This window comes from Stegostoma tigrinum, chromosome 9, assembly GCF_030684315.1.
Source record: "Stegostoma tigrinum isolate sSteTig4 chromosome 9, sSteTig4.hap1, whole genome shotgun sequence".
Lineage (NCBI taxonomy): Eukaryota > Metazoa > Chordata > Chondrichthyes > Orectolobiformes > Stegostomatidae > Stegostoma > Stegostoma tigrinum.
Window position 1 is genome coordinate 41,318,675 of NC_081362.1, and position 25,719 is coordinate 41,344,393.

General features: G+C 38.7%; 1 protein-coding gene across 7 annotated transcripts in view; it reads right to left on the reverse strand.

Moving 5' to 3' along the window:
* The window catches only part of sanbr (SANT and BTB domain regulator of CSR), a 147,987-nt gene that overhangs the window by 110,052 nt on the left and 12,216 nt on the right, over positions 1 to 25,719 (reverse strand). For 4 of the 7 annotated variants that reach the window (XM_048536884.1, XM_048536885.1, XM_048536882.1 and 1 more), the window contains exons 2-4: positions 11,041 to 11,221; positions 8,271 to 8,361; positions 131 to 369 (exon numbers count right to left, since the gene is read on the reverse strand). In XM_048536884.1, coding sequence (XP_048392841.1) covers positions 131 to 369; positions 8,271 to 8,361; positions 11,041 to 11,200 — 490 coding nt within the window. In that variant the 5' untranslated portion in view covers positions 11,201 to 11,221. Of the gene's footprint in view, positions 1 to 130; positions 370 to 8,270; positions 8,362 to 11,040; positions 11,222 to 21,048; positions 21,216 to 25,719 lie in introns of all 7 variants that reach the window. The other 3 variants (XM_048536881.1, XM_048536887.2, XM_048536888.1) reach the window with 2 other exon arrangements.

The following is a 25,719-nucleotide window of genomic DNA, read 5'->3' on the forward strand; positions in this document are numbered from 1 at the left end:
GTAATAACAAAAGGAAAAAAGAAGAAAATGCATAAATACATTGTTACTGATGAATATTTAACTCAGTAACAAATTAACTAATTTGTACTGTACAAGTATTTACTAAATAATATGCAACCCTAAAACCTACCTAGTTCTGGTTGTTCAGTTTGTCCTTGATGTTTTAGTTTCCTCTTCACATAGCTCATCAACCAGGCAAAGATATGGACATCACAGTGCACCGATATGTCTACTTCCTGCCAGCGTTGTGCATCAACAGACAGATACTCAGCAAAGTACTTCATCTCACTGACTAGTAGATTCCGAGGACAAACAAAATCACGCTTCAGGTTTTTGGATTCATCACAAACATGGATTACCATGTTGGGCCTTTTATGAAAATAAAAGCATCTTAAAACAAGGCTATAACAAAAGACATGGTTCCCATTTTCAAATTAACTATAATTTCAAATTCAACTATAATTGAAAAGGATCCAAGATTTGCATTAGCATAAGCATTGAAATTGAACTGCTAAGGGACTTTGCATCTTGTCTGCTGCAACATTTTTATAAGTTTGCAGCATTGGTTCTGCATCTGCCATATCCCCACTCACCTGTGCAGGCTTAATTTCTTAAAATCAACGATAGTAAACATGATCAGTTAGCTTCGAACAATCAGGAATGAGAGATCTCATCTACAGTGAAACACATCCTGCATGAATATTTGGTTTCGGGACTTCGGAGACGACTTGGGAATCTGGTGCTGAGGTGAAGAGGTAATTTTTGCAGGGTTTTTTTGGCTCATAGTTTGTAAGGTTATTTTAAAAGGATAAATCAAAGCTCGGGGGTCTAACACAAAATAGGTGACATCACAGGTAAAACGCAAGTTCACTGGTTGGTGATAGCTACCAATTTGACGATCTATTATAGGTTACCTGCAGATTGAAGGTAAATAGGGGAAATACTTACACACATCAAAATCAAAGACCAGTACAAAACTTTTTAAAAATCAAATTAAGATCTAAGGAACTATGAAATGAGATGCTGGGTCAGGTGATGTTTTGTAACTGCATGATGCGGAAGCTGATGGACTCCATTGTGACTCAGTGACCACATCTGTAGCAAGTGTTGATTGCTTGAGGAACTCTGCTCAGAATTGGTGAGCTGGAATTTAAGGCTTGAATACTGTGACTTATCAGCAATTTTTTTTTTTTGGGGGGGGGGGGCAGTTACCTGGACACTGTTTCAGGAGAGAGACACATCTCTTTGATTAACTACCTCAAATTCAGTCAGTGGTCAGGGACAGGAGGGAGTGACTATGAGCAGGACAGGTAGAAGTATCCAGGAGATAGTTCTGAAGGAGCCTCAGCCATTGAGCTTCTTTAACAGGTTTGAGATTGTTGCTGTCTGCGTGGATGACAGTGTGGGGTGGGGGTGAGGAAACAAACGTACTTCTGCTTGGGGATGGTATAGTCAAGGAATAGACAATTGTTTTCTGTGGCCAAAATCATGAGTCCCAAAGGCTGTGTTGCCTGCCTGGTGCCTGGGTTCAGCATATCTCATGTGGACTGCAGAGGAAACTGGATTGGGAGGGAAAAGATCCAGTTGTCATGATCATGTAGGTACCAATGAAATATGTAGAATGAAGAAAGATTCTGCTGAGGAAATATAAGTAACTAAGGACTAAATTAAAAAGCAGAACTGAAAAGGTAAAACTCTCTTGTTTAATATTTCAGCCACAAGCAAATGGGCACAATCAAAAAGATTAAAAAGATAAACATGCGGCTCAACAACTGGTGTGGAAGAAACAGTTTCATATTAATGGACATTTGCACCAGCACTGGGAAAGGGGAGAGCGCTGTTCCAATGAGACGCGCTGAATCAGGCTGGGGTCAGAATCCTGACAAATTCCATAACTAGGGCTGTGGACAGGGCTTTAAACTAAGCAATTTAAACTAAAAGATTAAAGTCAACTCTTGCTCATAGTCACTCCTTCCTGTCCCTGATCACTGACTGAATCGAGGGAGTTAATCTAATAGGTGTGCCTGCCTCCCGCAACAGTGTCCAGGTAACTTTCCCCCTTGCTGATTAGTCACAGTATTCGAACCTTAGATTCCAGCTCATCAATAGTAGGGCAAAAGGTTTACTTGCACAGAAAAATATGGAAAAGTTAAAGGGGGTAGGACTCAGCGGTTACTAAAGTTTCCAGAATAAGTAATAGGACAGAGATTATGGAAAGGGTTAGGAATCCAACTTCTGGTACAGCAGATAAGGGGACAACTATGAGAAGGGGGGAGCAGTCAACACAGGACTGAGGGCGTTGTACTTAAATGCACACAGCATATGAAACAAAGTAAGTGAGCTTGTAGCGCAGACTGAAATTGGCAGGAACAATGTTGTGGATATCACAGGCATGTGGCTGTAAGAGGTTCGAGGCTGGGAACTAAGTACCCAAGGATACATCTTATTGGAAGGTCAGGCAGATGGGCAGAGGGGGAGGAGTTGCCTTCTTAATAAGAAACAAAATTAAATCAATAGCAAGAAGTGGCATAGTGCAAGAACTGGAAGGCCTAAAATCTGTATGGGGAGAATTGTTGAACAGGAAGAAAGACCATAATAGGAGTATCTACAGGCCTCCCAACAATAGGATGAGAGGAAGAAAATAAATCAGTAGTTAGAATAGGCACATAAGAAAGGCGCATTACAATCATCATAGAGGACTTCAATAAGCAGGTGACTGGGAAAGTCAAGTTGGTGGCTGCTCTCAAGACAAGGAATTTGTGGAAGAGTTACAAGATGCTTTTCAGAGCAGCTTGTGGCACAGCCCATTTTGGAACAGGCGATTCTGGATTTGGCGATGTGTAATGAGGTAGACTTGATCAGGGACCTTAAGGTAAAGGAACCCCTAGGGGGCAGTGACCTTGGGAAGTCAGTGGAGAAGCGATGGCAGTGAGTATCTGAGGGTACTTTGGGAGGCACTGCACTAAATCACCAAGGAAGGGCAAACATACTAGGGGGAGAATCAGTCAAGCATGGCTGACAAGAGAAGTGAAGATGCAGTGAAGACAACATGGTGAAGATTAGGGGGAAGCTACAGGATTGGGAAGTCTTTAAAAATAAACAGAGGATTACTAAAAAGCAACTAAAAAAACAAAGAGGTGAGAAGACAAAATATAGCATAAAAGAAGAGATATTTTTAGACAGCTAAGAAAAGTTAGGAGAGTAGCAACAGTGGACTTTGGACCCTGGAAAATGAGATCAGAGTAGTAGTAATGGTGAACTGCAGGAACTGAACTGGTACTTTGTATCAGTTTTCATAGTGAAGACACCAGCAGCACACCAGAACTTTAAGAGAGTCGGGGGCAGAGTTAGTGGTGATCACTAAAGAGAAGGTCTTGGGAAAGGTGAAAGATCTGAAAGTGGATAAATCATCCCGATCAGATGGATTACATCCCAGTTCTGAAGGAGATAGCTCAGGAGATTGTAGCGGCATTGGTGGTGATCACTGGTGTCAGGAAGGGTCCTGGAGAAGTGGAAAATGGCTAATCTAACACCCTTGTCTAAGAATGGAGGAAAACAGAAAACCGGAATCTGTAGGCCAGTTAGCCTGACCTCTGTCATTGGTAAGATTTTAAGAGTCCACTATCAAGGATGAGAGTGCAGAATATTTGGAAGTGCTTGAAAACATCAAAGGCAGCATGGCATTGTCAAGGGGAGGTCATGCTGACAAATCTCTTGGAATTCTGAGGAGGTAATAAGCATGTTAGACAATGGAAAGCCAATGGATTTGATCTATTTGGATTTCTAGAAGTTGTTTAACAAGGTGCCACAGAGGAGGCTGTTAAATAAGAACTCATGGTGTTTAGAGCAAGGTACTGGTATGGATAGAGGGTTTGCTGACTAGCACAGGCAGAGAGTGTAGGGATAAAGGGATCTTTTACAGGTTGGCAGCCGGTGGCTCGTGGAGTTCCGCAGGAGTCCATACTGGGACCACAACTATTCACATACGATCTGGACAAAGGAACTGAGAGCATTGTTGCTAAGTTTGGAGATGACACAAAGATAAGTGGAGGGATGGTAGTGTTAAGGAAGCAGGGTGGCTGCAGCAGGACTTGGTCAGGCTAACGAAGTGGGCAAAGAAATGGCAGATGCAATACAATGTGGGAAAGTATGAGGTTATGCACTTTGGTAGAAAGGAAAAGCTTTGGAAATCTGAAACACAAAGGGACTAAAGATTCTTAGTTCAGGATTCTCTTAAGATTAGCATGGTTCAGTGGCAGTTAGGAAAGCAAATGCAAAGTTAGCATTCATTTCAACAGGATGGGACACTAAAGCAGAGACATACTGCTCAGGCTGTATAAGGCTCTGGTCAGATCACATTTGGAATGCTGTGTGCAGTTTAGTGCTCTACATCTAGAAAAAAATGTTGGAAGAGATGCGCTGGCCTTGGAAGGGATCCAGACAAGGCTTACAAGAATGATCCTAGGCATAAAGGGCTTGTCACGTGAGAAGCAGTTAAGGACATTCGCTCCATACTCCATGGAGTTTAGAAAGAGGAGGATGGATCTGACTATAAAACTTACAGAATACAGAGAGGCCTGGATATAGTGAATGTGGAGAAGATCTTTCCACTAGCAGGATGGACTCAGGCTTGAGGGCACAGCCTCAGAGTGAAGGGACCTTTCTTTAGAAATGAGATGTCCTCTAATTCCTTCAGCCAGAGGGTGGTTAATCTGTGGAATTCATTGCCATTGAAAGTTGTGGAGATCAAGTCATTGAGTGTATTTAAGGAAGAGGTAGACAAGTGCTTGATTGATAAGGGGATCAAGTAGTACAGGGAGAAGGCAGGAGAATGGAGGTGAGAAACATATCAGCCATGGTTGAATGGCAGAGCATGGGCCGGATGGCCTAATTCTGCTCCTATGACTCATGGTCGTATAACTAACAATTAGGCTGAGGTAGGTGGGGGCGGGTTGGTGGTGGCCAGGAAGATGTTCATATTGTAGCTACAGTGTACATTAAGCTGGTAGGCCTGACAATCTGATGGTTGAAGCCCAAGAAAATCAGCTACATTTATGTTTTTTTTAAACAATTAGGTAGATTATCTTGTTTAAACACCATAACCCTGAAGCATTAGAGATCATTATTTTAACATTATTGGCACATAGACACATGACCAATGAGATCTGATGTTTATACAGCTAAAATAGCATTCAAATGTGTAGGAACATGGCTTTAAATTTTAAACATGGGATTCAAGGCTCCATGACATGCACTTACTCAGTTGACAAAAATAAAAGCCATGGAGTCACATGTAAGTGATGCTCTGATGAGAACTAGAATGTTGTCAAGCTATCACAGGTAAACCTCAACATATGTCCTTTTGACATAACATTCATTTATACTTCAATATTTTGGTAGCTTTTGAATTCACTGAAACATACGCTGAGGTTTTACCTTTGAGTAATTAAACATGGTAGAATTGAGTTTATGAAAACACTGGTATGGAAAAGATGCTGTATCTTAAATTATTTGTAACATTATTTCTATATATGCATTTTGTCCGTTTCATTAAAGGTATTACTTGAAGATTCTGATGCTCCAAAGGGACTGATCAATGATTAATAGTTCTTCTCATAGCACGGGTATAATGTCAAGCATGATCCTGAAGACTGAGCATGCACAATATATAATTTTCTAGATGCATCAGCATCATTTAGCTAGCAAACTACTGGATCTTTTTCTGCAAACTTAAAATTTACTTGGCAGTTTTTCCAAGATTATTTTGTAAAATGCTGGGGACAAAACACAAAAGTTAGATTTGTGTAATTATATTTATGACAGTGGTGGCAAGTGTGATAAAGAAGGAAAAATTACAAATTAAACCAATTACTGCTATATCTTAAGTTGCTTCTGAACCTCATTCTGAAAAGTCAAAACAAAAAGGCATGTTAACTCATTAGTGTGCCTTGGCTTACTTGTTAAAAGATCAATTTTTAATAATCCTGCATTTATCCTATGTTTTATTTTTGTTAGAAGATGTTAACATGCTGATGTGATGGAAAATACAAGGTGTTTTGGACGAAGAAAAATTAACACAAAAGCTTCATACTATGGTTAACTTTAATGTCATGGTTCAGACTTTGTTGTGTTTCAGCAACTGACATTAAAGATAATCATAGTATGAAGCTTTTGTGTTAATTTTTCTTTATGTCCAAAAATACAAGAGTGTGAAAACAGATAAACATGTAAAAATCAGTTACTAAACATTCAATTAAAAGACTGTTAGAAACCAGAGAAGTCCTCTTTGCACTCATCCAATGTGTCAGATCTAAATGGTCCCATTCCAATCCCTATCCTCAGATTCCCATTGGGGACAGACACCAGGAGTGCAGTCAATTGCATTTTCCTCAGCTCAACTAGACACAAGTCCTACCTCCATAATTTCATGAAACTCCAGGAGCAAAGATGATAACTTTATAGGCAGTCCACCATGAAGGCATTTTCTGGGATCTTAATGTGCTTGCTTTCAATTCTTCAGTTGTGCCTGTCACTTAAGTTGTAAGTTGATAAAATTGAATGCATCTTTTGAGTTTGAAAAACACGGCTGTGTTCATGAGGAAGAGCAGTTTTGTCTGCACCACCCTTGCCTCAAGTCCCACATTTATAGCTCCCATCATATCTCCTAGATAAGACAGACAGTCTGTATCATCTGCCTCACAAAAGAGGACATTATCGCTGCACCATTTGCTGTAAGATAACCTGAACAATTGCTGAAACACGACAAAGTCTGAACCATGACATTAAAGATAACCATAGAATGAAGCTTTTGTGTTAATTTTTCTTTATGTCCAAAACAGCACACATATGTATTAAAATAAATGACATCATATTTGGAAATGGTAATAAATTTACTATCTTCCTTATGGAAAGGAGGGACCACCTGCACAAATACAAAGCTTTCAGAATGTTGGATTCCTTGTAATACAAGGCATCACAGACAATACCCAAGTGAATGAATCACTCATGTCAACCTTATGCCTATTGTTTGCACTGTGAACACAAAAACTAACATGTATCTTATTTCTACATCATTCTCTTTGCCAACCTCCTCAGCCTTATGTAATAAAAACTCTAAACTAATTTAGGAGTCTTGAGTTTGTAACCTATCCCAAAGCTCACTCATGTCAGGTCATTCACCATTTGCTCCCAGTCTCCCAGCATTAGCAATTTTAACGTCCACTTGCAAAATCCCTCCACACCATAGTTCCAGGGACAGAGTAGACATTCGGCAGCTGAATGTCAAAGCCCACAATCTTCACACTTTAGAAGAAAACAAGTTTGTCTTAACAATATCGTCTAGAATTCTAGATTAAGATTCTCTTCATGAACATCTTTACAGCATTATGTTTCTCCCAAAATTTCTACCCATCTCAGTTATCGCTACTAATTTCTCTACCAATTTGTCCTGTAAAATGCCATAAGATGTCTTGCTTGATTAAAAGGAAGGCACTGAGCAATTACTTTAATCATGGAATTACAAAGTGTCTTAACTTTAAGGCTTTCAAAATGTTGTATGATGATTAATCTTGGTTGTCGAATCACTGTAACAGTTTACATGTTCACAAATGTTTACTTACCACAACCTGGATCTGGCTCATCTAAATCTATCCATTTAGTTCAAAATATGCCTTTTTAAGTTCCAGTAAAGAACTTCTTAAAACAAGTACTCATCAGGATAACATGATATGGTCTGATTACAGATAATGGGAATTGCAGATGCTGGAGAATCTAAGATAACAAAGTGTGAAGCTGGATGAACACAGCAGGCCAAGCAGCATCTCACAAGCACAAAAGCACATCAATGTGGACTTCACAAGCTTCAAAATCTCCCCTTCCCCCACTACATCCCAAAACCAGCCCAGCTTGTCTCCACCTCCCTAACCTGTTCTTCCTCTCACCCATCCCTTCCTCCCACCTCAAGCCGCACCTCCATTTCCTACCTACTAACCTCATACCACCTCCTTGACCTGTCCGTCTTCCCTGGACTGACCTATCCCCTCCCCACCTATACTCTCCTCTCCATCTTCGGTCCGCCTCCCCCGCTCTCCCTATTTATTCCAGAACCCTCTCCCCATCCCCCTCTCTGAAGAAGGGTCTAGGCCCGTAACGTCAGCTTTTGTGCTCCTGAGATGCTGCTTGGCCTGCTATGTTCATCCAGCTTCACACTTTGTTATCATGGTCTGATTATAGCCCTTTTTCAGAAATAGATAAATATTGTTATTACCCACCCTTGGCTTTCATCTAGTTTGTCTTCATCTTTATCAGTTGAACCATTTTCGTTTAGAGCACAATTTCTTCCTGAAGATACTGCAGGTCGTCCTTGAATAATGAACAGTATTAAAACTAGTCATTCCAGAGTCAAGACAGCCAATCTATATTGCACTGATCAAAAAGTATTATTCAATCAGTTTTATCGTTTTTTTTTTTAGTTAACATTTGAGCCACAAAACCTAATTCAAGCCATCCACGTGCCCTTTCAATTCATCAATTACTGTGCTCAACACTAACAATTTGTCTGTAATCACAGATTCATACAAGATGACTAAGTGAGCAAAGTTTAGATACAAATCCTGAGTTTCACCTGGGAGGTGGGAAGAAAGATTACTTTCCCCCCTACTACAGCTCCATGGAACGTAGCATTGGTATTTAGGATGGACCTGTTTCCATCAGAATTTCCAAACAATTTACAAGTCCTTAAATTCCATTGGGGGTGAAGAGAATACTTTGACTTCCAGGCCTTCTCCATGGACATGTATCTGGCGTAGGTACTGTGAAAAGTGAAATAAAGGTGTTGGAGTTCCCACGCAAGTGTCGTTGTCCAGTGTCCATTGGGTAGAAGGATTCACATGAATGATTGAGGCAGCATAAACTGCCAGCCCTAGCAACAGAATATGGCAATAAGTGTTCAGGGTCAGTGAGCAATCCTTGTAAGGAGCAACCATGGTCAAGGATCTATTTTCAGACGGAAGAGTTCTCTAACACTTTAGCTAGAAAGCAGGATACCACTGTCACAACTTCAATGAGACTGATATACACTGTAACAAACAACCCATTTTGGACCTGTACTTATCAGTGAGCCATCCTCAAGTATCACGGATCGTATACATTTTATCATCTAATTACCACATCGGAACTGCTGCTTCTTAAAGAAAAACGTAATAAACTTTCTGCAAAGTCTTAAAGGTTTGATTGCCTATATTACAATCTAATAAATGACAGGTACTGGGGCAATGAAAGTTCTGAGGGGATTACCTAACAGCTGAAGTGTATTCAGAGTAGGCTGCATTAAAAAACTCTAAAGGTGAACCCTTGTCACACGTCTTTCCTTCAGAGTAGCAAGTGGCTATTACGACAAGCTTCTAAACTCATGCAGCTCCTTTGGCCACTTCAATGGCTCTACTGCCACAAAATAGGGCAGGATCAGTGATGGTGTGCATTGGCAGATGTGGGCTTAGATTCACTACAGTTGTACTAACAAAACAAAATGCAGGAATTATAGGGGTGCAAGTGTTCAAATTGAAGGATAATTTAGCGTAACAAGGAGGCGATCGCCAAGTATCTCTGTACTAGATGCTTACTTCTTACTTCTGTTTTTGTTAACATTTTAGAATATTATTTCTGTTTTTATATGGTAACGAGTTTTCCATAATGGTGTAACAATTTCTTTTATATAATAGATATTGCCTTTCACTAGACAGAACACAAGTGTGTTATATTATTCAGACAGTCCTCTGAAAATGTAAATTAAAACGTCACTAGTTTACATGTAATTCAGTTGCCTGAGCATCTGCCAAGTCATCTTGGAAGCAGCACTGAAAGGGTTACAAGTCTTCAAAATTAATGCATCAGTAACTACTACTATGTTGTCAGGTAATGAATAACACCAAAATCAAATGTGTTGAAATAGAAACGCTAAGCAGATATTCAATTGGGATGTTCAAAATGGTGTAGGATTTTCATTGGGTAGATAGAGGAAGACTGGTGAACAAGTGAACACAACTTGAAGCTGTAAGTTTAAGAAAGTTGGCAAAAATCTAAAAAAGAGAAATGAGAATTCTTTTTCAATACAACAGGTTGTTAGAATATGGAATGCACTAGATGAAAGAGCACTAGAAAATATCTTTGAAGTAACTTCCGAAAAAGAACCGGATATATACTTGGCAAAGAGAAATCTATAAGGGAAATGGGGCTATATAAGACTCTGGTCAGATCATGTTTGGAATATCGTTAGCAGCCTTAGGCCCTGTACCTAAGGAAGGATGTGCTGGCTTTGGAGGGGTCCAGAGGTGTTCACAAGATTAATCATGGAAATAAAGGGTTTGTCATAGAAGAAGCAGTTAAGGTCTGTATTTGGTGTAGTTTAGAAGGATGACGGGAGAATCTCATTGTAATTTTGAGAATTCTAGGAGGCCTGCATAGAATGGATGTGGAGAAGAGGTTTCCATGATAAGAGAAGACTAGGACCCACAGGCACAGTCACAGAGTGAAGAGACAACCCTTTAGAACCAAGAGGAGGAGGAATTTCTTCAGCCGGAGGATGGCGCATCTGTGGAATGCATTGGCACAGAAGGCTGTGGAGGCAAGGCCATTGTGTGTACTCAGGACAACAATAGATAGGTTACAGGTAGAAAGCAGGAGAATGGCATTGAGAAACATATCAGCCATGAATGTTACTGTAGATTCAATGGGCCAAATGCCCTAATTCTGCCTCAATGTCTTACAGTCTTAAGAGCAAGATAATGCGACTAACTGTACAGCTCTCAAAAATCTGCAAGGATTATGAGCCAAACAGATTCCCTTTGCACTGTGCAATTTTATGTGACTTAAAACAGTGTGTTGAGCATTACTCAGCAAGCCACATGCAACAATACAGCTTCAGTTTCAACTTGTAGAACCTGTGTAGTTCTTTGGACTTGGTACGATACATTTTAAGTATCATTTGATATAAAATATATATTATGTCATAAAGATTTAAACATTTGAGCAAACGTAACTGACCTGAGGTGGAAATGCAATTCTGCACCACAGATAATCTAGATTTTTCATCATCGTCATGGTCCAGTAACGTTGATTTAATATATGTTGCTAGTGTTTTAGATGGGCTGCCTTCACACTTGTTTTCATCACAAATATGGGGCATGGTTCCATTGTTTCTCATTTCTTCAAATCTCTTGGCACACTGCAAATAATTTAAAGCTCAGCCTTAATAATAAGCCGTAACATTCAAGTCCCTTCTAATCACAATTTCTATGCTCAAAAATACCCAATAAATTTTAAAATTTGATAACTGAAGAGAAATTGCAATAACAAACTAGCTACTTGAACAACCATATGAATAACAATACTAATGCAGACTACTGCTTGAAATAAAAATGACGAATTGTAAATCCTTTTGTCTTGCACTCATCAAGACAATTTACAAGAATACCAATTCAAGAGCAAAAACAGTATTTATACTGCATGAGAGGCAAGTGCAGATTGATTGGCAAGTGGGCTCTGGTAGAGGCACTGCTGTGGCGAATGTACTGATTGTACTAATGACAGTTAATCACCAGGCTTTGTTTAAATTTAAGAATTAAATTTCATTAAGTAACGCAGGTTTACTCTGGTAACTGTTCCTCTGGTCAGGATACTGGCTTGAGAATTGAACCAGCAAATGAATATGACCTATGTTGTCGAGTTAAAACAGGCACAGTGTGTACGTGTTCTTTCTGGCTACATAGAACAAGACCCTTATAGCAACACACGGGGTTCCCAGTACACACGACTGTAGCACAGTACTAGCCTGACTGGAAAATCCTTGGTTGTCAGCATTATTTGCTTACTCAGGATTATTTAGCAAGCGATGTACATGTGAGAATCACATCTAATGTTTGACACTGCTGCAAGTTTTGCAAGCATTGGTTGCTTGGATTTGGTCAGTATCTTGTTTGTTGTGAATAACTGTATCAAACAGCATTTTACTGCAATCAGTCAGACTTTGTGACTTACAGCCCATATACCCCATTTCACACCTGCAGGCACAAAAGTTCAACTACCATATTACTGCTTTAGATAATCCTGACTGTACAAAGAATTAGAAATAGTAGGAACTGCAGATGCTGGAGAATCTGAGATAACAAGGTGTAAAGCTGGATGAACACAGCAGGCAAGGCAGCATCATAGGAGCAGGAAAGCTGACATTTTGGGCCTAGACCCCTTAGGCCCAAATCATCAGCTTTCCTGCTCCTGTGATGCTGCTTGGTCTGCCGTGTTCATCCAATCCCACACCTTGTTACCTCAGATTCTCCAGCATCTGCAGTTCCTACTATCTTTGAAACAATTTTAACCCCACTGCGAAGCCTCTAAGGATGCCTTCCCTGAAGAAGTCACCCTCCTCCCTCCGTACAAAGAATTAGCCTGAAAAAACTTCAAATTGTCAATTGGACTTGCACTATGGCACTCTTGTATGCACTGGAAGCTCCATATGTTAACACATAGGTTCCTCTTCATTACAGACGGAAAGAATGTGTAGATGCACCATACCTGCTGCAATGCAACAAAATAGGTGACAGCCTGATCAGTGCCCTGACCAATCAGATTCAACCTGCCTGGTTTAAAATGTAAACAAAACTTGGCAGTTAGCTGTCAATGATCATTAATTACTGCATTCTCCATGGCAAAGCCACTAATGACCACAGTCCACTAACCAATCAGCACTCTCTCATGCAGCACAGGCACTAGTTTTCTCCTTGAATTCATATCCCTGAGAATGCCCTGAGTGGAGAATGAAAATCTTCACTAAAATATGTCTTTTGTCTTATTCTGTACTAATAACCGACTAATTCTAAGCCTGCTTGGACACACTTTCAATTTTCACCTTTACCTTAACTACCTGCCAATCTTAAAAGCTGGCAGTGTTATTTTATTCATTAATGTCAACTTTCTGGACCATCAGAAAACTGGCTTGAAAATGTTTATCTTGCCCTATGTTTACTACTTTTAATTTTATATCTGCATCCCCTCATTTTAGATCTCTCAACACTGGAAACATTTTTAAATCTATTCTATCCCTTCACTTGTAATTTCAAAATCTGTTTCAAAACATTGCTCCTCTCATCTCAACTTAAGTACTTCATTTAATACATTACTCTACTTTTAAATAATTCAAGCATTACCTCCTTCATGCAAAACACTTACTAGATAATTTTAAATGTTTAAAGTCACCATACTCCTACTGGACCATTGGGCTGCTGTCTCATTAGACAAAGATGACTAGTTATGGTTTAACCTAGGAGTCACTATGCCAATGTGAGGGGATAGGTTGAAATAGAGAGTGTCTTTCATGGTAACCTCAGCCAGTGTAGAAATTTAACGCATGCTGTTGGCATCACTCTGCACTGCAGACCAGCTGACCAAACCCCTTAGATATTGACATGTAGGCAAATACACAGTGTGGTGAATGGGCAGGTACTTAAAAGCATTAAAAATTTTGTCAGAAAATGATGCAATGGCAAAAAAAAATAGTAACAGGGCTGAAAAATGGTACAGAATTGATGCTTTATATACAAGAATACAAAGAGTTCATAAAAAGGTGGGGAAAGGAAGAAAGCGAATTGGGTGCAGAAAATGATTCGAGAAGAAATTGTATTGGAAAGTGGGAATACATTTCAGGTGGCAAAGACAGAATTCATTTGCTTAGTGCCCGGAACCAGGAAAAGAACGACCACAAAACTAGAAGCTTCATGTAAGTCATCAGTGAGAGAGATAGGGAAGCAGATCTGCAGTGTAATCACAGATGTATAATAAATATTGTGTAATTTTATTGGGAGATATAAGTCACCAAAATATCAATTGAGAGCATTACAGTGAAAGGTAAGGAGGAGGAATGTGTTCAGGCTTTCTGAGTCCACATGTTCTCTGTCCAACTTCAAAAGAGAAATTGCTGGATCTGGTGTTGAGTACTGAAATTGACCAAGTGTCTGTAGACAAACTCATCAAGATAAAACAGAACAAACAAACACTGACCAGCAAACTGGAACAGAACAATAGATGAATTTTGAGGAGATGAAATTTCAGGTATAGGTTAGGCACATTCAAAGGCAAAAACCAAACGCGAACCAAAGCCAGAATTCTTTGATGACGAAGGAGATAGGAAATAGGAAATAGAAGGGTGAATGATTCATATCAGGCAAACTCCCCAGCAAAATAAAAACAAACAGTCAAATACAATTTATTGAGAAGGCAGTGAAGAGGAAAATAAGACTGGTAAAAATAGAATACGAGAATAGAATTATAATAAACATGAGGGTCTTGAATATAGTAGTAATGCCTCTACCTAGAGGACAGAAAGTCTGGGTTCAAAGTTAAATTTGCCCTGGGATTGTGTCACAACATGCTAAAATATACTGATTAGAAAATAAACCAACAGAAATAAAAAGAAACCTTAAAATCTTCTACTGGCATGTAAATGGATAGTAAGAGGTGGATTAAATTGGGGACAAACAGGGTAGATATATACTCGGGTAAAAAGGATGAGGTTGAATTGTTAATGAGCAGTTTGAATTGACTTTACTGAAGATGATAAAGCAGTCAACTCATTGATAGAAACCACGACAGCAGAAGTAATGAATATCCTAAGAAATGAGAGGCAGGTTGTACAAAAACAGAAGTTCCTGAACTGGAAAGGTTGACTATGTTGAAAGGGGATATATGCAGATGCTTTACATCCCAGATTTCTAAAGAACATTCAGGTGGAAATAGTAGAATACTTGCCATGTTTTTCAAATCTTCTCTGGATACAGGTAAGTGCAGAAGATTGGATGCTTTCTACATGGATTTTAAGAAAATATTTACAAAATACCACACAAAAGACTTAACAAAACTGTGGTTCATGAAACAGATTGTCTATCACACTGGGATGGATTGAAGTGTTCCACAAAAATAAGTGCTCAGACCTGATAATATCAAACTTGGAGGTATGGCAACCAATAGGATGATTAAAATAACTGTAACAGGACTCAGGCCTGCAGAATTGGAAGACAAGTGGGAAACGGAACTTAACACAGATAAACAGGTCATGCACTTGGTAGAAGGGATAAGTAGAAGCAATATAGACTCAATGCACAGTTCTAGAGAATGTGCAGGGACAGAGGAACTTGTGTAATGTGAGGGGGCAGGATATTTTGAGAAAATGGTTAAGGGCATATGGGATTGTAGGGTTTTTAAAAGAGGTTTTGACTACAAAAGCAGGAAAGTTATGTTGAACTTTTAACAAGTCTGCTTTGGCCACAACAAGATTATTGATTCCAGTTGTAGTCACCACATTTTAGGAAGGATCTATGGATTCTTGAAAAGAGTGACAGGAAAAATTAAAAGAACAAGGAACTTTAACTAAAAGTCTAAGTTGCAGAAGCTGGATTTATTCTCCACGTAGCAACGGGGATGGAGGTGAGAGTTAACAGCTTGGATATGGTAGACAAGGGAAAACTGTTCCTATAAGCTGGAAGTGCAAGGCTAGGAGACACATACTTTAAACTTTGGACAAGAGATGCAGGAAAGATGCAAGGAAGAAATTGTTCACACAGGAAGTAGTGATAACCTGGAAATTGCTGCAAAGCAGATGATCAATAACTTCAAAAGGAAATTGCTAACAAAGAAATAATTTTGCATGGTTATGCGGATAGAGCCCAGGTAGGTAATTAATTGGACTGCTCTGGGAAGCTGGCACTGACTTAGTGGGCTAAATTGCCTGCCTCTGTGCCATAAAGTACCCTCACTGAAGTAAACTCAACAATTTTCATCTACTGCCCACTCCCTGCCCTCTCCTCAGAGGTCCCATCTTATTTATGGCAATGCTGACTGGTATATTTGTACAATAAAACTTAACTAGGTTTCTTTTGAGTTTGGTTCCTCATTTACCCCATTAACATTTTCTATTTTTCATTATTCCTAAAGCTATTTTCCAGTCAGCCTGTTTCAGAGGTATTATGACACACTTCTGGAGTAAGCGGGACTCGATCCTAGGCCTCCTGGCTCAGAGGTTAGGACACTATTTATTACAGTAACATTAAACTTACTCCTTTTTAGGTGTACCTTTTTCAGCTGAATCTTTGCAATTTCCTTTCCAATATCTTGCAGTCCTTAATATTAAAGTTTTTTTCTTTCATCTAACTTCATCATGACCAGATGCTTTCATAAATTCTGCCTGACTGCAATCTGGTACGCATTCATTAATGCATAAAATTAATTCAACAGTGCTTACACATTTCATGATCTAGTTGATTTACTCTGTCACTCTATACCGATCTAGCAATGTCACTACCTATGTAAGCATGTAATAATACATTAAAAGCACGAACATTATAGGTTTTCCTTTTTACTACTTTCATTCCTTCCTCAATTAGTCAATGGTTTAATTAAAATCTAATTATTTTTAATTATTCCTACTTATTTCTTTGATGTCTATACATTTCCTCCTCTACTTCCCTCACAATTAAAGAGGTCTGTAATGCAATTTAATTCCTTTAAATGGGGTGTATTCAATTGAGTTTTCCAGATGATATGCGTGTTCCGTAATGAATCTTGGTTTCTTACCTACGAAAACAAAAATATTAGGGATGGTGGAAGTCTAAAATAAAAACAATGTTGGAAATACATAGTAGAATTGGCAGCATCTGTGTAGGAAAAATTGGAATTCTGAAAGGTCACAGACATGAAACATTAAATCAGGTTTTCTCTCATCAGATGTCAGTAAACATGCTGTGTTTTCCCAGAATTTCTTATTTTTATTTGATTCTTATCTGTTCAGTTTACTTTTAGAAAGTACTAAGGTTTGGAAGAACCAGTCAATTTCCATCCAAAACACGGCAGAATGTTTTAACACAAAAACTGAAGGAAATTTGAGTTGCATTGGATTTTTTGGGTGTTTTTGCCTCAGTTCTCCAAAACCTTCTCCTAGAACCTTAAATCACAAAAAAAAACTGTGCCTCCAATTTAAAAGCAAGTGTATAAATCACATGTCCTTTACTTATGTAGTTCAGAATAGTGTAAATTTGCATCCAAACTTTTCAGTGCGCTGCTGTTGTTTGGATTTGTGATCTCTTCAATGAAATTTGCACACACATCATTACATCTGTCTGAATTGCAAACAGTCTATTTTTGGGCCTTGCTTTAAATGTTTTGACGAAGGAATTTGGCAAGGGCTGTTGATGATTAAAAAAAATTGTAACAAGTAAAGAAGCATTTTCAAAACTAAGGGAATAATATAGCATGTAGCAGATTTCAGTGTGCTCACTGAACAAATAAATGAAGTGTTGCTAGATGATTACTTTGGAGCTGAATTAACAAAATATGTTCATAACACGAGCATACTCATGGGAAAAGCTAAACTAAAACCATTTTTTTTTCTCCTGACATCTAAACGCAAAAAATTGGCTACAGAAATTTCAGTAAAATATAGCAGGCCAGGCAGCATCAGACAAACAGGAATGCTGACATTACGTCGGTTTTCCTGATCCTCTGATGCTGCCTGGCCTGCTGTGTTCCTCCAGCTCCACACTATGTTATCTCAGATTCCAGCAGTGGCAGTTCTTACTATCTCAAAAAAAACAGGTCGCTTCATATGAATACATGGTGGGCAACAAGAAATTTACCTCAGGCCTTTGCTTATTCAAGACAACTAAGGAAAAGAAAAAATATTTAATTCATTGACCTCAGTCAGCATGTCACAAACTCCACTTCAAGTTCTGAAATATTAAGACTAGCTTATTTGAGTTGAGTATGTGTTTTCCCAAGTCAATGTCTGTTAATCAAAACCAAAAGAGCGGGAAAGAACTGTATACACTCCCTTCTTGTAATTCCATTCCTAACATAAACATTGGACAAGTGATACCTTGATTTTACAATTATTTTATTTATTCATCCATTCATGGAAATGTGCCTGTCAAGTCATTCATGGTCCATTACTGGTTTCTCTAGAAAGGAAAATGGTGAAGCACCTCGAAGTATTGTAACCCATGTGGCTATGTAATTCTTCTCCAAGACCAAAAGCAGTGGGAAGTTACACTGCCTATCCTCTAACAGAAGAAATTCATTTGGAACGCAGTTTTAAATGATCATCCCCTTATTCTGTAACTATGTCCCCTAGTTTGAGATTTACCCATTAATGGAAACATCTCTTCACAAGAGAATGTTTACTACTACTGGCAACTCACATTCTACACTCTTGAAAACAATCAAGACTTAAGGGTCTAGTCCTGCTTTACCCTTTAGTATAATTGTTGATAATCTAATGTAACTTCACTTCCCCACCCCCAAATCCTTTGTGCCCTTAGTGTCCAAAAATGTGTCACAGTTTGGAATAAATGGCTTAAAAATAAAATTGCCTACTTATAACATATAAAAACAAGCTGTTCCTCTTTCTGTTCTCCACTCCTGACTTCCACACCATCCAGATGCAAGCTGCCAAAAAGAACTTTGCTTGTTTTCATAACAACACAAGTAGTAGATCTCTCAAGACTGCCCCACCAGCCTATAAAAATCACGACAGATCAGTCTCAGGCCTCAACTTCTATTTCATGCCAGTTCCTCGTAGCTATCAACTCCCCAATATTTCAAAAATCTATTTCCTTCCTCCTTAAATACCTCCAGTGATCTAGTCTCCACAACTTTTTTAGGGTAAAAAGTTCCAGGCATTCCCTATCCTCTAACAGAAGAAATTCATTTGGAACCCAGTTTTAAATGATCATCCCCTTATTCTGTAACTATGTCCCCTAGTTTGAGATTTACCCATTAATGGAAACATCTCTTCACAAGAAAATGTTTACTACTACTGGCAACTCACATTCTACACTCTTGAAAACAAATCAAGGCATAAGGGTCTAGTCCCTGCCAAGCATTATTTCCCTGAAACCGCAGAACTATCATCATTAGAATTAGCAATATAGGCAAGCTAAAATAAGTGTATGCAAATGTAAGATGATTAAATATCAACTTTGAGTTGAAATTTAATTAAGAACTGGTACAGAGATCAGATTCTTCCTTTTCACCCATATAAATCACCAATATTATATTTTTTGAAATGTCAACCCTAGGATACTGGGGTTACCAGACACTTAGGAAACAAAATATCGTAGCTCCAAGAACATCCCTTCGGGGCTATGAAAGTAAGTTCTGAACTTTAAATGGTACACACAATTTTCACAAGAGTAAAAAATCCTTCGACACAAGGATGCAGTCAACTTTCAAAATACTAACAAAAACGTCTTTTTAAAAAAAAAAGGTAGATAGAGACAGGAACCTCAACATTTGCCCCAACATTCAGACCAACCATGACAACCTAATCTTGGCCTTAACTCAGTTTAAAGATCTATTTGCAATCCTGTATCCTGTATAAGTTCATTCAGCTACCTTCCACAGCTCTGACACAGAAAATTCCAAGGATTCACAACCCCAGAAGAAATTCCTCATTTCAATTTAAGATTAATGATTTCTTATTCTGAAGCTACGGCCCCTTTTTCGAGATTATGCTACAGTGTAAAATACTACAGACAACTGCGAATTATGACAATGAGAGCTCAACTGGCCTCAGTTTGTAAGGAATACTCGTCAAATAGTTTATAAGCATCATCTCAAAATCAAACAACTATCATGTCATCGTCCACCTCCTATATATCTATACTTCTCCGAAAAAAATATATAACCGGTGCAGGTTGTAAACACAACTTTATCTGGGCATTCAAGAAACATATTTGATAAATTCCAGCAACCAGTCATGATTCACAAGACTAGACTTGTAATGCCAGTCATAAAAACACATAAAACGGGAATATTTATTTCAGCTCCTCAAGTGTGATTTGCTTTTCTATTAGACTCTTGAATACTTTATACATAACCTTGCCATTCTTTCGGTTAACAAAATTGTGTGTGTCTTGGAAGTTTCATTCATCTTAATATCTATAGTTTTTTGGGTGGAGTCTTCCAGATTTATATTAAGTTGTGTGCAAAGGCGCTCCTAGATTTTACCTGTAAATGGTCTGGTTCAAATATTTAAAATTATATCCTCTATTGTCAGGATGCCTTCACCAGAGTAAGTAATTTCTCTATATCTCTCATCAAATAATTTTAATATTTTAACCACCTGCATTAGATCACCTTCAAAGGAGTGCAAGTTGCATTCATAACACTCCTTAAGCCCCCTTATCATCCATACTGAACTTTTCTGTACTTCATCCAAGATAAACACATATTTCCTGAGATGCAGAGACCAAAACTGAATGCAGTACTCCAGATGTTTGCAGAATGTTTCCAAAATGATGGAAATTCTAAAGTACTATTGTAATCAAAATCATTAGAACGTCAAATGAAAAATATTTCAAGGAACACTGAAAGCAAGAAAAGCATTCTGCAAATACACCTTTTCCCTTTTATGGTAATCTATTGCTATTTCCCATTTGAAGACCAGTTGCCATTTGGAAATTAGCTTTTAATTAATTTTGCATAACTATTTAAATTACTAGCGAGTTTTGAGAAGATTTGTAGCTCAGGTTGAGGTTCTGGATGTAAGTTTGCTCGCTGAGCTGGAACATTCGTTTTCAGACGTTTCGTCACCATTCTAGGTAACATCATTAGTAAGCCTCCGGTGAAGCACTGGTGTTATTTAAAATTACATCTTTCAGACTAAAGATCTTAGGAGTGAAAAATAAAGCATTGTGTCTTATTAGTCGATTGTCAAAAAACCAATATTAAATTATTAGAAAACAACAATCAGAAATTTTCATTGTTACATGTGACCCAAATTAAAATTATGCCAGGAAGCCAAAGAAAAATGACTTTTAACATAAGTCAGATTGGTTTCAAGGTATTGCTACAAAGCAATCTTACAGGCTTTCTGGCTTGACAGAAACAAATAATAATTCCAACAACAATCAATTGGGTTTGTTAATTTGATACATATCAATGTATTATTCTTTAGTGCTCACTGGAAAAGTAGAAAGCCACAAAATGCAAAACAGTAACTTACAGTACCTGCTTGGCTGTGACTCCCGGTATGAGTCTAGCTACACTTTCCCAGTTGATAGTCTTAGGCTGGGCTACTCCTAACAAAGAGCGGAGAATCATATCCAGCACCAGTCCTCGGTTCTCATAAAGAAATGGGACACTTACTGAACACGAGTGACTCATCTTGTTTTCTACTAGACTGGGAAAAATAGTAATTTAGTTAAAAATGTTAACAGGTACTGTCAGTAGCATTACTACTTACATAGATAGCCTCTGTTAAGCATTTTTGATTTCAGTTTTTAATTAATTTGGCATACCATAGAGTCATAGAATCATACAGCATTCCAACTCATTCATGCCAACAGGTATCCCAAACTTAACTAGTCCCATTTACCTGCATTTGGCCTATATCCCTCTAAACTGTTCCTACTCATGTACCTGTCCAAATGTCTTTTAAAATGTTGTAATTGTACCATCTCTACCACTTTCTCTGGTAGCTCATTCCATATGCACACTACCCTCTGTGAGAAAGATGCTCCTCAGGTCCCTTTAAATCTTCCCCACCTCACCTAAATACTGCCCTTTAACTTTGGACTCGCCTACCCTTAGAAAAAGATGTTGGCTAGTCACCTTATCTTTGCCGCCCCCACTCCCCCCCCCCCCACCCCACCCCGCCCAATGATTTTATAAACCTCTGTAATGGTCACCCCCCCAGCCTCTAACGCTCCAGGAAAAAAATGTCCCAGCCTATCCAGTCTCTCCTTATAACTCAAATCCTCCAGTCCTAGCAACATCATTGGAGAGATTTTTTTTTAAAAACACTTTATAGTTTAATAATATCCTTCTCACAACAGGGTGTTGTCAATTGTGTATAATATTCTAAAAGTGGCCTCACTTACATTTTGTACAGACGTAACACAATGTGCCAATTCCTATATTCATTGCTCTGACTAATGAAGGCAAACGTACCAAACGACTTCTTCACCACCTTGTCCTCTTGCAATGCCACTTTCAAGGAATTTTAAACTTGTACAACAGTGTAAGCCCCACACTAGATTGCTGTACCAAAATACAGTACCTTGCATTTATCTAAATAAAACTCCATTTGCCACTTCTCAGCCAACAGACTCAACTGATCATTATCTCATACTCTGAGATAAGCTTCACTGTCCACTGCACCACCTATTTTTGTATCACCTGCAAACTTACTATCCATGCCTTCTATTTATAATCAATACCTTAGATGAGAATATAACAAAACAACAGTGGACCTAGAACCCATCTTTGCAACACACTGATCGTCACAGGCCTTCAGGCCACCACTCCACATGCCATTGACTTTACAAGTAGGAGCACAGATTTGAAGTGTTTTTTTAAACAAATAACAGTATTTTAGGAAAACTATAAATCACATACTATAATTGTGTTTGATACATTGAACAAAAGCCAGTTAAAGTTCACTATCACGCACCTGTACCAAGGCAGCAGTTGAGTAGCCAGCTACACCTGTATTTTATAATGCAAGTGCATCATGCATTTCAGGAAACAGTCTGCAGTAATAGCACTTCTGTAAGTGATTAAACTGTCATGGCATGAATATATTCTTCTAACTTCCATGACACAAAAATTATCGTTGAACGGAGGATACTTTTTGCTCTTTTACAAAAAGCAGGTTACTCCAACACTGTCATAGCCTAATCTGCTAAGGGCTAAATCAAGCAAGCAAACAAACATGGCCTGCCTCCAAACTTCAGATTTATCAAAAACATACAAAAGCAGACAAGAGTACAGGAGAACATTCAGTCCATCGAGTTTGTGCCATCTTTTTCAAACAGCAATCCAATTTGTTTCAATAAGCAAAACATCAATTTGGCCAGGTGATAAAAATAAACTACTAATACAAGAAATTGCAATACGGAAGTCAGGAGATGTGATTTACCATTGTCATTATACAGTAACACATTAATTTTGAATCTGTAGTCATTATAATGGCATGTTTGTCAAATGTGTTTCATTTTTCAAAAATTGGCAGATAAGCAAATACAAGCCAATAAGCATCACCTGACTGCTAATTGTAGGACATTTCTATGCTTAAGGTGGCAGTCACATGTCCTACATTACATTTCAAAATTACTACAAATCGGTTGTAAAAATGCTTTAGAACTCCATAAGACAGTAAAAGGGTCTATACAAATTCCAATTCTCCTTGCAAAAAGAAGTGTACAAGCAGCCATGATGAAGAATCTAATCTGCCAGTGACAAAGCATAAACTTGTCAAACCTCACCCATCATTAAGTGATGATTCATCAAGCTTTCTGTGTGAACGTCACCACTTGGTTGTAATTTAATCCAGGTGACTGGTGCCTTACCTGGCAGATAAAGACTACGGTGACTGGAACAAGGTCAGTCAGGTGAGCCTCACAGAACGAGAGTACACTGACTGGAGCTGTTAGCCTGGTTCAATCAGGGAGTCCTGGCTGACAGATATAAACAGGCATGTTCCCCATACTGACCAACTCTGTAGGCTTCCAACCACAAATTTAAAATCACATTTTTATTTGAGGGACTTGTTTGCAACTAAATTCTGTGGTTGTTTCATCTTTGCTGAGGCCCTTATAGTGCATGGTGGTATCCCTACTTCTAAGTGAAGTAGGCCCACGTTCAAGTCCTACCTGGTAAGAAGTGCGTAATAACACCTCTGAGCAGGTTGATTCTTAATGTCAGTCCCTAATGAAATATCGTAACACTATGTTCCAGTAATGTTTTGAATCGCAATAAAAGCCAATGAAAAATAGAAACAGATCTGCCAAAGAGATAAACAGGAATATCTGGAGATCTGCTCACTCACTCAAGGAGCAAGCTAGGTCAATGTCACATACATTGCACATGTAAATAAAGAGTGGCTTGGTGACGGGATACCAGCCTTTGTGGAATTATTTCAATGGCGATGAGAAAAATCATTGAATATATTTAAGACAGAGATAGATAGGTTCTTGATTATCAAGGACATCAAGGGTTATGGGGAGAAAGCGGGAGAATGGGGTTGAGAAACTTATCAGCCTTGATTGAATGGCAGAACAGACTCAGAACAGAATGGCCTAAATTTCTGTTCCTATGTCTTATGGTCTAACATACCCCTGAAGAGATTCACTCGTAACAGTTGTCTTTGAGTTAGGGTAAGCACTTCTGACATCACGTCACTATTTGGGAAACTTGACTCATTTAATACTGCCTTTGAAGACTAGGACCAGTGCAAGGAAAGAACATGTTATTATTTCTACACAAATGACATTGGGACATATGAAAAGGAACGAATAATTCTCTGATAGTTTGTGGGCTCTCACATTTTCAGTTCTTAGAAGCCTACCTTTCCCTGAGGTACTAGATACTAAAACCTTTCAAGAGTCAACATTTAGCAGAGAAATATTACAGCCCCAACCCACTGCTAATTCTGAGACTATCAGTTTAACCCTGCAATTCGAGAACCAGGGGAATCTGAATCAGGATTTTTGGCAAGGTTAACACAATTAACAGTAATAACTAATAAGGAGCACATAGAGAACTTGAAAAAATAGTTCTTTACATGTTTCTCCCACATGGGTATATGCCTTCAAAGGGGTAAATGTGTGTTCCAAATGACCAAAGTGACCTATGTGTGCTACATCCACTGTAAGTTAAAGTGAGGGTGAACAAAGGTGCCCTGGCTCCCATGTCTGTATTGGAGCTTAGGCCTTTCCTTGGGCTGATGAACTATTACGGAAAGTTTATATGCAACCTTGCTTCCATGCTGGCACCTTTCCATCAACTCTTAAAGTCAACCTTAAAAATAGTCGTAGTCGTATAGCCAAGCCATAACTTTCAGGGAAGTGAAGAAATACCTATCATCCTCTCAGATGTTAGCACAGTAATGTTCCCAAGTGAGATCTAGTATTGAGTGTGACACCTCTTCATACAGCATCAGGGTGGTATTAGCTAATAGGTGGCCCAACAAAGAGGAATGCCCAATAGCATATGCATCCAGGACTTTGGCTAATGCAGAGCATAAATACACAATTACAAAAGGAATGTTTGGCGGTCATACTTAGAATCACAAAGTTCCACCAATTACAAGTGCAAATTTATATAATAAATAGACCACAACCACTGCTAGGTCTAGTGGGAGGCGGCTCAAGACATCTGCACTTGCCACTTGACCTTCCAGAGTGTTCCAACTTGTAGTTGTACACATTAAGAGTAGCAGCCCACCACAGAATTCATCCTGAAGCTATGGGTAACACAGCACTGTCCCCTTTAAGTGGGGGTTGTGATCTGTTCCTATTGCAACTTTATATCCCTAATGGTTTTGATGGAACTTTCTTGCAAAGATAACCGTAAAGCCTTCCTTCTCTATCAGGGCATACCTTTGTTTGGCATCAGCCAAAGTCTGGGGAGCATACCGAACCAGGCATGCTTCTCTGCCAGACCACCAGTGAACAAACTACCCAGGCACCGTTTGGGGAGGCATCACATGTCAGCACCACATCTTGCTTGGGAACATAGTGTACCAACACCTTAGACGATAGCCATTTCTTCATTTCTCTAAAGGCTCTATCTTGGTTATGAGGCTATTTCCAAGGCTGATCCTTTTTCAACAGCAGATGTAATGGTGGTAGGATGGAGGTCGGCTTACGTATGACTTTTCCATAATAATTCACCAAC